General features: G+C 26.4%; 1 protein-coding gene across 1 annotated transcript; it reads left to right on the top strand.

Moving 5' to 3' along the window:
• Positions 1-4,704: 4,704 nt before the first annotated feature.
• Positions 4,705-13,331, top strand: LOC119684643 (the record flags this gene model as incomplete). Its single annotated transcript, XM_038098722.1, is given in 3 exon segments — positions 4,705-4,952; positions 5,045-5,150; positions 12,645-13,331. Coding segments are annotated over 3 exon segments (672 nt in total). The 3' UTR covers positions 13,133-13,331.
• Between the last annotated feature and the right edge of the window lie 2,654 nt (positions 13,332-15,985).

Genomic DNA, 15,985 nt, shown 5'->3' with positions numbered 1-15,985 from the left:
AAATTTAAATAGATCGGCTCTGTTTTTAGTGTAAATCATCGGCAATCATCGCCATTACTTGACGATAGAAGATTGTAGTTGATTTCTTCAAAAAAAAAAAAAATAACTAGGTTTGTTACGACCGTTTGTAATGTAAAATATTTTAACTGCACTGCATAGTTTTCATATTCTCTATTGAGGTTAGGATCTCAAGCAGTGCATTTTCCTTCGGAACTTCCGAAGATGTGATGTTTCCATTTCATTCTGCTAATTGTGTGTTTCTACTATAAGTTATTTAATTAGGAGCATTCACGATCTTGTTTAACGATCTCGGTAACAGACTAACATAGTAACAGTACAAAAAGTATATACATATATATACTTAGGGTATATGGATTTTATTGTTAATAGTTCGTAGTATTACCACTTTACTCGATTACCGAGCTCATTACTGTAGATATTGGATACCTCTATTTAGCCACTCAATAAGAGAGTTTATAGATCTACAAACATATACATATAAATACCGTCAGTGTTAAGAGAATCATATGATATTTAAAAAGTGACATCCTGAAATTCTGACAAGTTCCAGTTATTTTTAAAGATTATTACTTTTATAATTTTTAAAATTGTGTATCGTTTATATAATCGGGAAAAATATTATCAGAATACAATAATGTTCGGACAATTGTTATGGTAACTATGTTCTACCGAAATTTCATTAGTTTAAATGTGGCAATATAGTAAATGATATACTGAATGTAACAGACATTTGAATTTAGTGGTAAAGCTAGAAAGCACGTAATCCATGCAATTTGAATAACCAGTAAACTAAGTTCTGTATTTTAATCAGAAAATATGTTGTCAAAAACTAATAACACCAGAGTCACAGTAACTATGTTCTGTCAATAAAAAATACAGGGCGATGATTTGCTCATCATACAACCAAGATAATCTAGAACGCTGTGACTTCAAGAAGAATTCAAGAATAAACAAGTTCATAGAATCTTTACCATTGCATCACATATGACAGGCGGGATTTGAGGAGGAAATTAATGTATGTATAACTATATAGAATAAACTAAAATACATAATATAAGGGATGTGAGGTTAGGTTGGGGTTACGGCCTTCTACACAAAATTCCATAATGACCTGTTGCATTACAACGTATTATCAACACGATAGTTACTTATTTCTTTAGTTTTAATTTTTTGCCATATCAATAAAAAATAAATTTTAAAAGAAATAATATTAATAACGTAACATCTTTAAAAAATATTTTTTATTAATTTAAATTAGAAACTGCCTTTTAAAATAATGTTTTATCTATTGATCATGTGTATCTCAGTCTTCTTATCATCTGTGTAGATATTACATATATTAATAAACAAATTTATATATATTATATACTAATATATACTGACATTACATACTTATATATAATCACTTCAAATAAAAAAAATTAGTTCTTTTTTATACATTTAAAACATAAATAGTTTATTATGAGTAACAATAGGAAATATTCATGATCTTTAACTACTTATAATGGGGTATACAGATAGTTAATATAGTTTTTTATGGAATTTGTGAGTGCGAATACCTAATAGATATAAGTGTTTATATTAACACTTAAAAAAATTTATTAAAATATTCCTTACATTTTAGTTGAGAGATAATTTAATAATAGAATGAAATAACAAAAACATTTCAATAACAATAGAGCACACTATCTTTTTAGTTATCATACTTTGAAATTAAAGGTAGTAGTTCTAAAAACATTTTTAAACATATTATTTTATAATTTATAACAATGGTGTTTTATCTGTTACCAGTTTTTATTCAGTTTCAACTGCATAGAACCAAATAAAATGAGATGGTTTGCATTTAGTTGACATACCATATACGTATACATATATATAATATATAAAATTAATATTAGTATATAGATATCATGATGAACTCACATCATGAGTAGTTTGAAAACAACTTGTCAGTAAATCTAATCACTTTTAGTGGGGTTTTTTTAGGTTTTCGGTGGAGTATGTCACCATTTTTGTATCTTCCCTTTGCAAAACCTTTCTCACCATGTGGTTCTTTTTAGAAAAAATTTCATCCATTTTTTTTTTTAAGTAAGTTTAAACAGTATGTAGTTTTATAAAACTTTGGCATTGTAACAACCAACATAGTCTCAAATTTATTTACATATTGACTTACATATTGACTTGTATATGTCTCTCTGATATTTTTTTTTTTCTAATCCTCGTAATTTTTAGTATACGATTTATTGTAAGTAAGGTCCGGAGAATTGCAATAAATCGAATTTCTACATCTGCATTATTGTAAACTATGAAATAAAAATACTATACATATGTGCTTTGTAACATATGATATGTTATAAAATAAACGTACATATATAAAAGAACTAAGAACCCTCATTCACAAACTGATAAAAATAACTAATTGGAAATATAAAAATAACACTAAAAATAAAAAATATAAATAACTGTAAATATAACATAACTGAAAACAATATAACTACAAGTTAACAACCAGGTTAATGTACGTCTGCATTTTTTAGCGAGACTACAATAGATATTTAAAAGTCATTTGTCCAGTCCTCTATAAGTTTTTACTTACGTGTTTCACCTGTGGACTAATCACAGTAGAGAAGTATGTGTATGTCTCTTCTTGCATCCGTTCTTATAAATAACGGATGTAGTGTTCAATAACATAGTGATGATATTTATAGAGAGGTGTTTCCTCTAATTAAGTCCTTAAATTTAATTCGAATTTTTCTCTCCATAATTCAAAAACTTCAATAATTCAAAAACTTAATAAATCACAACTACTTTTATTCCGTCGATTATGCTAATCTCTTAGGACTCAAGTTCTAGAGAACTTACTATATAGGTACAATTAAATGCATCTAGTTTACAGGATATCGCATTGATTGTCCTATCAATTAGTTTGGACTTAATATTATAGAAGTTACTATCTAAATCGAAAAGTTTATTTACTATAAACTGAAATACTCAATTCAAATTGTAAAGTTTTTAAAATAAATAACTAGAGACTTTCTAAAATAAAGTACAAATTTTTCTGATTGTATCCATTACCTATTCTTAACCCTTAAATCGATTTTAAAAGAAATAAATTTTAGAAAATTCAGAAAATTTTTTTTAAATACAAAAATTTTCCAAATAGGCCAAATATTTTGGTGATTGTTTAGATAGGAGCCTATTTGAAAAATCTGAACAAGTCGTTTTACAAGAAATCTGTATAAATATTAAAGCTGCGGAATGATTGCTTTAGAATCAAATAAAGTCAAAATTTGCCTAAAATAAAGAATTTTTTCTGTGTTTATATATCACACCAAAAACTTTTAAATCAATTTGTTAGTATTTATAAATACTTTTATAAATACTTAGATTTAGATTAGATTTAGATGCTCTTTATTTACTTTCTTTATGCAACCAACATATAACTTATCTGTAATTCAAAGTTAGAGAGTAATTAAATAAAAGTATTAGATTTCTGTATTGAAGTACAGAGTACTCTGTTTTGGTTTTAAGGTTTTAAAGTATGTCAGATATTAAATATTATTAAATTCTTTAATAAGAATTATTATTATTTCCTTGGTGTATTTACAATGTTTTTATTATTATTATTACAATGTATTTATAAGGCGAAAATAATAAGAATAAGAATGCATATGTATAATAGCCTTTCTTACAAAATTTATGACCTTTCCCAAGCTACATTTTTTTAAACCTTCACTCATAAAACATCAATCGGTTCCGAATTACACACCATGGTTTTTTAAAAATATTTAGATATCTCGAAACTAATGTTTCGCAATAGTTTCTATGGTCATCTCCTAGATTACCAAGCCCATGCCATTCATTTTCTATTGAATCAATTTAAGTCTAATAGGTAAATTGATAAAGAAAGAACTAACTACTTGAACTTATACGAATATATAAAAGATATACACTTTTGTATAAAATCACATGCAGTAATCAATTAATGAACTTTTTATTGAAATAGTATTTATATTCTCAATTAAATATATCTATACTAAAAATAACTACAATTAATTAATTAATTTTATAATTAATAAAAAACTGGTATTACTTTCATGTCTTTTGGTTCTTAAGAAAGAGACCGATTATGACGTGAATATTGGGCAAGTCAGTAATATTAACTTTTCAAATAATGCCAACAAAGTGGCGTATAGGTAGCTCGTACCAAGTCCACATTAATCTTATCAGCTCTTTTTCAGTCTGATAAAGAAATCTTCTCCGCAACGTTTTGTACCCTGTCTCCCGACTCGCAAGCAGATATCTTAACCGTTTTAAAATATCTTTCAAGTGTTTTTATTTAATTTTTTTATTTTTACACATTTGATTCTCTACTTTGTACACAGAATTGACATTCGCAAACAACAGAAAAAAAACGAGTAATAAAATTGTAATTATTAAATAAATAAAAAAACTACGAAAATTTATTTCTCATTAAATGTTGAAACAGTTTTTTCATTTTTTCATAGTTTATTACAACACGCAACTTCAGAATCACTGAATTCGCTATTTTGCAGTTGAAATGTGTTTTTCATTTTCTTCAAAAATTTTATAATAAAAATATAATAATAAATTGCAAAAATATGTTAAAATGTTATTAATACTCGTAGAATATAATATATATATATGTGCGGATATATATAGATGCAATCAAGTATCAGCGAAGATGTGATATAATAATAAGATTAAAAATTCGACTTAAAAAATTTAAATAAAAATATATTGAATTTTTAAGAAAAGTGGGAAATACTCGTGTCACGGAGTTTTTCTTTTTGTTATTTATCGCTCATTTTGTTTTAAACAATTTTATAAAAATGGATATCTTCACAATCTACATTGCCACGTTTTTTGTCATTTTTCTCGTGATGCCAGCTGTTTACTTTTGCATGAAGGTATTAAATAGTTTTCTGTGAATTTACATACGAGTAAATTCATAACTTAACTAAGTGAGAAAAAATTATTTAAAATTTAATACAATTTTTAGTTAATACTTTGGTTTTTACTGGAATATTGCGGAATTCGATGCTGTAGTCGCAATCAGAATTCAACGAATCATAGGCCACGACGTCGGTTAATTCAAACCTATTATGGTATGTGCTCAATTATTTTTGTTAAAAACTAAATTAAATAAAACAGAATCAGAATAGTGTTCAAATTTAAAAAGTAAAAATAAATATAATTATTCACATAATTATTCAAATATAATTATTCACAGCAAGTGAATTAGTTAATAAACTTTCACAGCAAATTAACAAAACTCCAGAAAAATGTGTGAAAACACAAATCAAGTACGGCTTTGAGTCAGTTGGTTAAGGAGCGCTGACTCTGAACTTTAAAATTGGCAGGGCATAAGTTCAATCCCTTGTACTTGCAGTCACAAAAATTTATTTACAAATAATTAAATATAAGAAATAATTTCAAGACCACTGATGATGGGCTATATTTGGCAATACTAGAAACAGCTGTATGATCAGCCAATTAAATAAATTAATTAAAATAATATAAAAAGAAGTTTTGTTGTTATAGCTCCTTACTTATATTACTTATATGAAATCGAAATTGGTACTGTGCCTCTAAACAGAAACACAGAAGTCAATATATTGTACTATTTAAAGGTAACGAGAAAGTGCTATACAATTTAATTTACGTTATTCGTATTATTTTGTGATTTATAACCTTCTAGCCTGTTTAAGGTTAGATAAACATGTTTAACTCCAAAGAAGCTGTTTTAGTGCTTAAACTATTTTTAAAACATGTTTAAGGAAATGCAATATCACATTTTCTCTTGCTTTCAATGTGATTAAATTCTTTTTGTATAAAATACATAACTTTTAAAAATATTTACACTATTATAGAAATAACGAAAATAAATTATGGATTTAAATATAAATTCATAGTTAAATTAAAACTTGAGAGCTTTGAGGGCAACAGCATTTAGTGATGATACACTATGATACGATCATCTACCTGACATATCCTTAGCAACTTTGATATGATGAATTGGATCATTGTTAAGTTTAACATTTAGCTATATGGTATATATGTTTTATTTACTTTTAAAAAAACGTTTCAAACAACAATATATTATATGCTACTAGAAAGATTTTTAAAAATTTTACAAATGCTTGACTTTTTTTTTAATTAATTAATTTAAATATATCAGTTGTCTTTAGATTCAAAAAGAAAATCACATTTATCAAATATTTTACTTAACTTAAAATCTAAATATATAATTTTGTAGCTATTTTTAATATTCAAAAAAAAAAAAACAACTTTGCAAAATATATGTCTTACAAAAATAATATGTTTATTTTGTTTGCCAACATATTATATATAAACCAGCCAAAAACATTACATACAATAATAAAAATAGATAACAACCTAGTCAATTCGTAATACAAAATATCGATCGATTCTAATTTATAGAAGTCATTGTTAATATTTTTTGATATAAATGAGTAAGACATGAATACTCAATAATTTTAGCGTATATGCTTGGGGACTGAATGCGCCTATGTCGTGCGCAATAATAAAATGTACGGTCTTAAGACTGAAGTCGTTATGCTGTTAAAAATCAGTTCAATATTATAAAAAACAATGTATTAGTTTATTTATGCCGATGAAATAGGAGAAAACGTAACAGCCAATTGAATTTTGGTTTTTTGACGTAAATAGAGAAGAAATTTTCTATCAGCTGACACAAACATTAAGCGTTTGCTTGCATTTCTTGGTGTGCAAAGTATTCAGTGATCAGATTGCATATATGTTGTTTGCATTTTTGTTGTTTTGCGTTGTGTATACTCTGTTATAAGTAATAACTTTTTTTGCGTTCTACTATTTACCATATGCCTACGAGAACTAATTCACTGTTGAATGTAGTTGTTTTTTCTTATTTTATATTTCTATTTTTATTTACTATACATATTCAGTTCACTTCATTATTTGTATAATTGTCTAGTAATACGGACATCGTCGTCGAATAATCTTGAAGATAATGTTATCGAAGACAGGTCCGTAATCAGAAATTTACTATGTACTGTAGGGGGGTAATTAAAAACATCTATTTTTAATTGATATCAACTACTCAAAAAAAAAATTATATTATTAAACAATAATGATACATATATAACTGAAATACATGTGTGTGTGTGTATGTTTTTTAACTCCTTTGTCTGACTATGTGTTGGATCGAAATCAAACTGTACCAAATGAAAACAACTGTCACATGAATATTTAATTACAACACTTGATATTCGCTTTTTCCTACCATAAAAGTTAAAAAAATAATCATTTATTTAAGAATTTGATCGATATGCTCACATATTTTTTAATTAATTGTGTATGTCCTTTTTAAAGTTTGAAAATATTGTTCAATATAATAACAATATTGTTCAATATTGTTTATAATAACTTATTTATCATTTTTATTTATTCAATTTATTTATTCTTTTTGTTTTATATTTTTTAAAATCTCAAATATTTGCAACGATTCCAAATGGAAATCGTTTTCCCTTAATAATGTGCATTGTACATAATGTATTATCACGTATTATTATTGTAAATGTTATATTATATTTACTACATTTGAATTGCTCATATGAATTGAATTCACATAAATTGCGAAATATATCGCTCTACTGCACCTTTACATACAGACAATAATTTAATTAGTTCAAGTATACATGTATATGGAAATAGACAGCAGTGACAGTGCCAGCAAACAGCACTATGAGCATGACAAAGAAAAGAAAGCGGAAAATAATGATACATAATTTAACAAAATAATTTCCAATGAATATGTTTGTTAAAACATTTTCAATGTTAAGATATTATTAGATTATCTACGGAATAAAATTGTCAAAAATGGTAACAATATTGTCAAGTCTTCTTTTATGAAGTTTTTATATAAAATACAAGTATAATTAAAAAAGGGAATTGTTTAAAAATAAACACAACATGGATACATCTTTATTAATATGATGTATAATAAATACTTATATAAAAATTATACATATTATGTTTAAAAATATTTTAAAATATTTAAAAAATTTAAGATAATGATGGCTTTCTTTCTTCAAAAGAATTTGAAAATACCTCAACTAATATAGCTTGACAACTCTGTATATATAGTAGTATACACTGTCATTGCTGTTATCAGCTTAAATATTAAGCACTTTGAATACGTGTTTAAAATTATGTTATGTGATATTCTACATGTAAAAATGCAATACTAATATCATCCATACCCTAACATATCTTGACTCCCTAACATTGTACATGTAGTATAAGGACTAAAACACCCCCTCTTCAGCAAGACTTATTCTCCCTCGGAACCACTTTCGCATGACTTCGGGAAGGGTCTCTTTTATGTTGACATTTCAAGCCATGCACTTGTGATTTTCGATCTGCGTTCAGACCTTCATTTTTTCACCGCGTTTTCTTGGTGTCTGCACTATTTATTATACCAGTTTCTGGTTCTCATTTTTAGGTCTAATTTTTTAGTTTTGAGGGCTTAAATCACATAAGACTCTATTGTTCGTGAACTCTCTGGATTAGCTGTCATCTTTACCACTATATTTCCGGAATTTATTGTTAAATATATTTTATTTTAAATTTTAAGTATATTTCTGTAAATATATCAGTCTACCTTGCTGACCGTCTTCACTTAAAATAATGATTCATAAATTATACTAAATAAATTTTAATTTAATTTAATTTTTATATTAACAAATAACCTAAAGCCAAGTGAAATTAGGTTATATGCAAAGAAGAAAAAAAAAAAAAATTAATTGTAATATTATATTTCGATATGACTTTTTGATGAAACGCGAATTAGTGTTTAAAGCACCTTCATTTAATATTGTCTGTGAGCACTTGAGTGATCAGCTGTAAGAAATGCTCCATTGAATTATGATAAACAGTTAGGACATACTTTGAAGCCCAGCATGTCTTCCTGTTGAAATATAGATTGCATTTGTTTTAAGAAAGCACAGCCCTGAATTAGTCTGAGAATCCATATAAACAATTAATTTCAGGTGTTTGATTTTGATGTACTTTTGTACACTCTCAACTCTCAAGTTTTTGTATATATCTTTATTACTTATACACCGTAGAATTTAAAGCATACAATATTTGACTAAATATAATACTAGGTTTTTAGAAAATAATATTACAAAAATGTTTTGAGAGGTATTCCAATATATGAATATATATTTTTTGAACTGAATATCTGGGCTAATATATTTCTATCAATAACATGACTTTTAGAAAATAACAAAATTAATTATACATATGTAATTATATAGTTTTTTATAATATCTACTCAAGAGTACATTTTAGCGTTTTAGTGTAGTGACTGGGTGTCTGGCTCTCAAATACAACGCGTGTTAAATACTCGTAATAAATTATTGTTTTTGAATAACAAAATAAAAAAATTTGTTAAAGTATTAAAAGCTTTCAGTTAATATCTTATCTAAAACTAAAATTATTTGGCGTATATACAAGAAATTAGATACAGAACACACATAGGTGGTGATTATAGGCAAAACTATGGGCAGTGCTTTTTTATCGCAGTACATAAAGAAACCAACTGAACAAATGTGTTTTCTCTTCTGTAAATAATTTGTAAAAAAATAAAAAGAAAAAATTATATTAATAAATAAATAATGAAAGGAATTTTAAATTTATGAGAAGAAAAATATATAAAAATTTGATCATTTTTTTCTTTCATAAAAATACAATGAGAAAATAAAATAAACCAAATTATTTGACTTAAACAATATTTACATATGAGGAAGAAATGAACTTCTCGGCTTTCTTTATTTGTACATTTCTTTTTTTATTTGTTATTCTACCGTTTGCTTGTTATTATGTGCGAATACATAGTAAAACTCTCGGAAAGCTATGTCATGGTCGGAGACATCAGCACAGGAACCGGCGTGATGCACAAATGTGTGAAAGATGTCGCAGGACACGAGCAGCCAGGCGACAAAATAGAAGAAATAACGGTACAGTTAATGTGATTTTAGTGATTCAAAATTTCAAAATTCGAAGCAAAGTATATGTGTTTGTGGTTACTTTAGCAGTAGGGGCACAATAGACCCAATGGTCGCAGTGCCACATCCCTTAACAAGTATAGATACTTAAGCACAATACCAAAGTACTTGGTATTGGTGTGCTTGGTATCCTGTAAAAACAAAATTCTTATTATGATATGACTTTTTCAATTTTGACAAGTCATTCAGAAGAGTAAGAGGAATGAGTAATACAGAATGCCATTCAACCGAAGTGTAACGACTCTTTTAATTGGTTAACTTCACATTTCGATTAAAAATTTTTAATCAAGCGCTTATTAATTGATATTTCACAGAGATTATTAATGTTATCTTATCGTTGTTAGCTAAATCAAAATTGGTATAAATGAAATATATTTGTGTTTTCTTAATCGAAATTATTTCTCTGATTACGCGATTCTTAAATGCAAAAATAAATGTTGAAATATTTAATTTTGAATTCTTAAAGAAAATACGAATTTAATTGGTTGTAGTAGAGAGTTGTGAAAATCGAATAAAAAACGTTTAACGGATAAAATATTTTAAATTTTTTGTTTGTTTCTTAATTAATGTCATTTAAATTAAAAAACAATGTGTATAACTTTTTAGTCATTTAATATTGCAATAATATGGATACGGTTGGACCTATTATTTTCATCTGTATTGTCCTTTTGGCTTTTTTATTTTTCATATATCAAACAACACGAGTAATATAAAAAAAATTAGTAATTAATATACACAATAAATATTGTTAAATGTTATACTTTTAGGTTATAATATATTACTACAAACTTTGGGCTTTTAGTAGAGAAGTAGCCAATGGTATGTCTTCTTTAAAAAAATATTCTCAAAGAGTGATAAACGTAATTAATGTGGTTCACTAATCATTTGTTGAATATATATATTGAATATGTACTCATATACGTATATGTGTGTAAATACTTCATTTACACCTAACTTTATTTAAAATTTATTAATCATTTATTAGTTATTAATTAATTAAATTTATTTATAATTTACTTATTACACATATGTTTATTAAATATAATATATTAACATATATTCAGTATATGTATACATTCATAATTATTATCATTAGATCATTATATATTTAATATACTCAATTTGGTATTTTAATACAATCAATAAATCAATAATAGGCCTTTTCTTTTGTAAGCATACTACAAACGAACAACCGCTTATTGTAAAAATAACATATGAAACAACAACACTGCTGGCTTATTTAGTCCGAATTCTATAAAACCGCTTAACTAATAAGCAGCTCAAATCGCATGCTTGCCAAGACTAAAAATTCGTCTATCATAAACGGTTTCTAGAAATACTTACAAAATTTCTAGTTAACTGTCAGCAAATAATACTTAATTCTTTTTAATTTACTGAAATTAAGCATATAAACATATATAAGCCTAACAAAACTTCCAGTTCTTCCAGAGTTGCTATCAAAGGTAGTGCTTATTTTATTCTTTTGCGATATACTTACAAAAGAAAATGCCTAATATGACACAAAATAAGCAGACTAATACAGTTGCAATAGACTAATATGTGTCACATGCGGCACCAACAGTGTTCATTGCACTTTTTATCTGTCCCACGTACAATCAAACCACAGTAACTGATGACTGTAGTTCACTGTAGTTCAATTATGTTGAATATAGAGGCCTATTGCTCCATTAGGAGCAGTTCTTTTAATATGCATGAAGTGAACTACATTTTTGATATACCCAGCTACTGTAACCAATGATTGTAGTTTTACACTGTGTAAAATAGTACAATAACAATATACATATATATATATAATATTTATGTAAAGATAACATTGAAGACACCTTTAATGTTAAAAATCGACAAATATTTGTATCTGTAGACATCTTCAATGTCAAGTCTATTATATTATATATATGTATATACATATTTCATATGTAATAATATAATTGGGCTTCATCAAAGCATTATCGTTTGATTATATTACAGATAAGATTATAGATTAGCTATATGTTTACATGAAACTCATAACTGATCAATAAAATTGTTGAGAATAATATTTTATTCTCTCTAATATATAAGATAGAAATATTTGTTTGGATTACTCAGGTCAAATGGCAGCTATTGGATACCGGTAACCTATTGTGTTCTTTTTGAGAAATATTTAAATTCATTACCAAAAATTCTAATTCTATGTTTTAAATATTATTCGCAAAGGAACTGATCTAGAACATATAAACTTCATAAGGTCTTCGGGGACTCTTTTTAATCTCTTTTTAATAGATTAATCGGGGACTTCATTTGATAGATTAATAAAGGAGATTTTGATACCGTCACTTTTTCTGAGAGTAATATACCATGCTAACTTTCCGTTTACTTCTCAATATAGTTTTTTATATATATAGATTTAAATATAAATTTAAATTAGAATATAGAACATATATTAATCATTTTATAATTGAGATCAAAATTATTATTAGATTATTTATTAATCATTGTTTTTTAATCAATTATTTTTTTATATTACAGATCGTCAGGGTAACATTTTCACAATTTCTGAAGGCTCAGAAAATAACGCAGCAAATCGTTATGCGGACTTCTTTTATCTCGAACCGAATTCGGAAGAAGCCGCACGTATACGAGCTCAACTCGAGAAGGATGATAAAGAATTGCCATCATATGATGATGTGATGCGCATTAATAATATAACAACACCAACAGCGTCAGGTGCACCAATTGGTGCATCAACAACTTCTATTGCAACCACAGACACAACATTGACTGTGCCACCGTATTCAGAAGTAGATCCACATCCTCCCCCAGCATTGCCAACACAAACTGATAGAGATGTTACAGCTATCTTGCCAAACACAACAACAATTGGAACAAATACACAATTTACATGCGACATTACAAACATAGAACCATCGACATCTAGAGCAGCAGCTGCTGCTGCATCCACATCCACAGCTATTACAATCCCTATTGATAATCCAGTCACTAATAGCAATGTATGACATAGTCATATAATTCATTGTTAGTTAATGAAATTTTTTTTTGTATTACAAAAAGGACTGTGTGGTGTTTTATATTGTTGTAAATTGTTAATGTATTCCTTGAGGATTCTTTTTAAAAATGTGATTTTATATTTTGGAAAACCTTTACTTATACTTAGGTTTAAAAATGTACATAAATTCATCATAAGTATATTATAATAACTCTAGCAATAAATATGTTGAAATTAAATTATTTATAAATATATCTAATAATAAGTTACACATTATAAATTTTCTTTTTTTTTAAAAAAAATTTTCTATTAAGTTGTTGAGATGTATGTATAAACTGATATATATTTTTCCTTAAACATTTCTAACTGATTTGTTTTTTTATGTAGAGTTATCTTTCAGCAACTATATCAAAAACTATGCTCAATATATAAATGGTAAACTATGATATAGATGATCAATATCAATATCTCTATTGGACACTCACGTACGAAAGCAACTCAAGCCCGATGTGATATTAACTGAACTATGTTATAGTTAATCGTCAATATTGGATTTACAACTATTCAAGAAGAACATACCTGAAGAACATAAAATAAAAGATCTAGTCAGTGATATTAAAATTAGTGAGACTCTCTAATTAATGTGTTAAGACAGTCTATCAAAAAGTCTACTGAAGACATCAAATAGACCAACTATGAAATTCTTACTATGAAACAGTAAGAATCCAATTCTTAACACTGATAAATAAACTGATTTATTTGAGTCTTATATTATATTTGATGTAATACTGTATAGAACTAAATGTGTTTGATATACCAGAGCAATAGTTGATATATAAGTTCCTTAAAAATTTTAATAGTATTTGAGTATTAGCTTATAACAGATGAATTTGCAGTGAGTAGAAAGGAAAAAAATTTTAGAGATAAGTAATTACATCCTCTTTACTTTCCACGCGTTCTTGCCATTTTACGTAGTTGACCATTATTTGATTTCCAAGAATTCTGTCTGAAAGATAAGATATTTTCTTGTTTGTAAAATCTATGTAAATTAATTTTATGTCGTTCAACTCTGCTTTTCACTATATTGTCCACTGTACTATCTCATCAAAACTTAATCCGTATAGCGTTGTTAAATTCATATCAGAATTTGCAATAAAAGTAATAACTATATGGATTGTCTAGATGAAGGAGTCAGGTTGTTAGCTTATAATCAGTTTCTGATATAAAAACTTCCATATTAAAAAATAGTAAAATAATAAAAGTAAGACTTTTTTAGTTATTAGTAATTAAAAAAAAAGAAAGTAATTATTTTTGTAGAAATGTACACAACGAATCATAAAATAATATTACCATTCCACTGTAATGGATAGCATTATCTTTATATATAAAAATCCCCATTCCAAGAAGTAACGTCATAAATCAAAAGAAATTTCTAGTTGAAATAAACGAATTCGCTTATCAAAGTTAAAAAATCGATTATAGAATTTTAATACGCAATAATTTATTTTTGAAACAACTTATTTCCTAAAAATTTCTCAAATACATGGACTGTTCTCCGAAAAGCAATAAAACGCAAAATATATTACAATCAACGTCGGATCTATTAATTTGCAAGCCTTATATATATTTTATAAAGAAATGATTTAAGACATACACCACCCCCTAGAGATTTAACAAAATAGGAACTAAGGTCCATGAGAAAGTATTTTCGATAAATAAATAAAATTTATTTTTATATTGCATTTTATATATAATTTTTTAAGTTTGACTATATATGTACCGCATGGGGCGGTACGCAGATCTTAGATCAATCATTGAATAATAACGAAGATTATGAGAAATACTCAAATTAGTCAGTGGGATGGATGGGACTCTGCAGAAACCCCCCAGCCATCATAGAGTAAAAGTGCCCGGATGCGCTAACTCGGAAAAGGCTCAACGTAAGACTTTATATGTACTTGTATAATATAATACTTTTATACAAGAAATATAATACTTTAAAGTATATAAATTAAAAAAAATATTTCATAGATGTGTAGATTATTTTCATAGATTACCGAAAAATGAATTCTCAGAATGCAGGTATCCAAATTTTTATAAATATTTAAGATTAGTCATCATTCTATTTTTGTTAATGACTAACAGAAATTTTTTAATTTAATAATAATATTTACAAATTTTATTGGTCTTTTCTCTATACTCGTAATATGTATAAGGAATTTTTATAGAAAACCTATATTTTGCTTATTAATTGGAAATTAACTTTTATTTTAATTTTAATATTAATATTAATAGTTCCGAAAAATAAAATTTGCTACAGTGATTTAAAAGTAATTATCTTTTAAAAAACTTGAAATAAATGTACGATTTATTTTATTTATTTAATGTTAATTATATTATATATATATATATATTAGGGTGGCCGTTATATGTATGGGGGCAAAAAAATGTGTTCGAATTTTAGATGCCACCCCCTAAATTTATTCGTATACTCAAAAAACTACTAAATGTGAAGTTTTAGACTATTCGGATAATGTTTAGAGGTCGCTCATCGACCTTAAACTTCGGAAAAATGCCATTTTTTCACTTTTTTCAAATTTCTTCGCTCCCATCTCGCGTATTTTTCACCTTTGACTATTTGTACCAAATTAATATTATTCTTTACCATATTAGCTTTCAAATAAGGTAAAAATCAATCAATTTCGTCCACAATTAACTAAATTATTACTAAAACAAGAAATCATACTAGACGTTTATTGAAGCTTTCAAGAGCAGCATAAATATGGGAGTAAATACGAGTACGTATGAGCGAAAGCACAGTTTCTTGGACACAAAATGGTACAATATAATATTTAAAGAAAAT

Source organism: Teleopsis dalmanni, chromosome 2 (genome assembly GCF_002237135.1).
Source record: "Teleopsis dalmanni isolate 2A chromosome 2, ASM223713v2, whole genome shotgun sequence".
Taxonomy (NCBI): Eukaryota; Metazoa; Arthropoda; class Insecta; order Diptera; family Diopsidae; genus Teleopsis; species Teleopsis dalmanni.
Note: the sequence above shows the minus strand (reverse complement) of the source record. Positions and strands in the feature narration are given on the sequence as shown.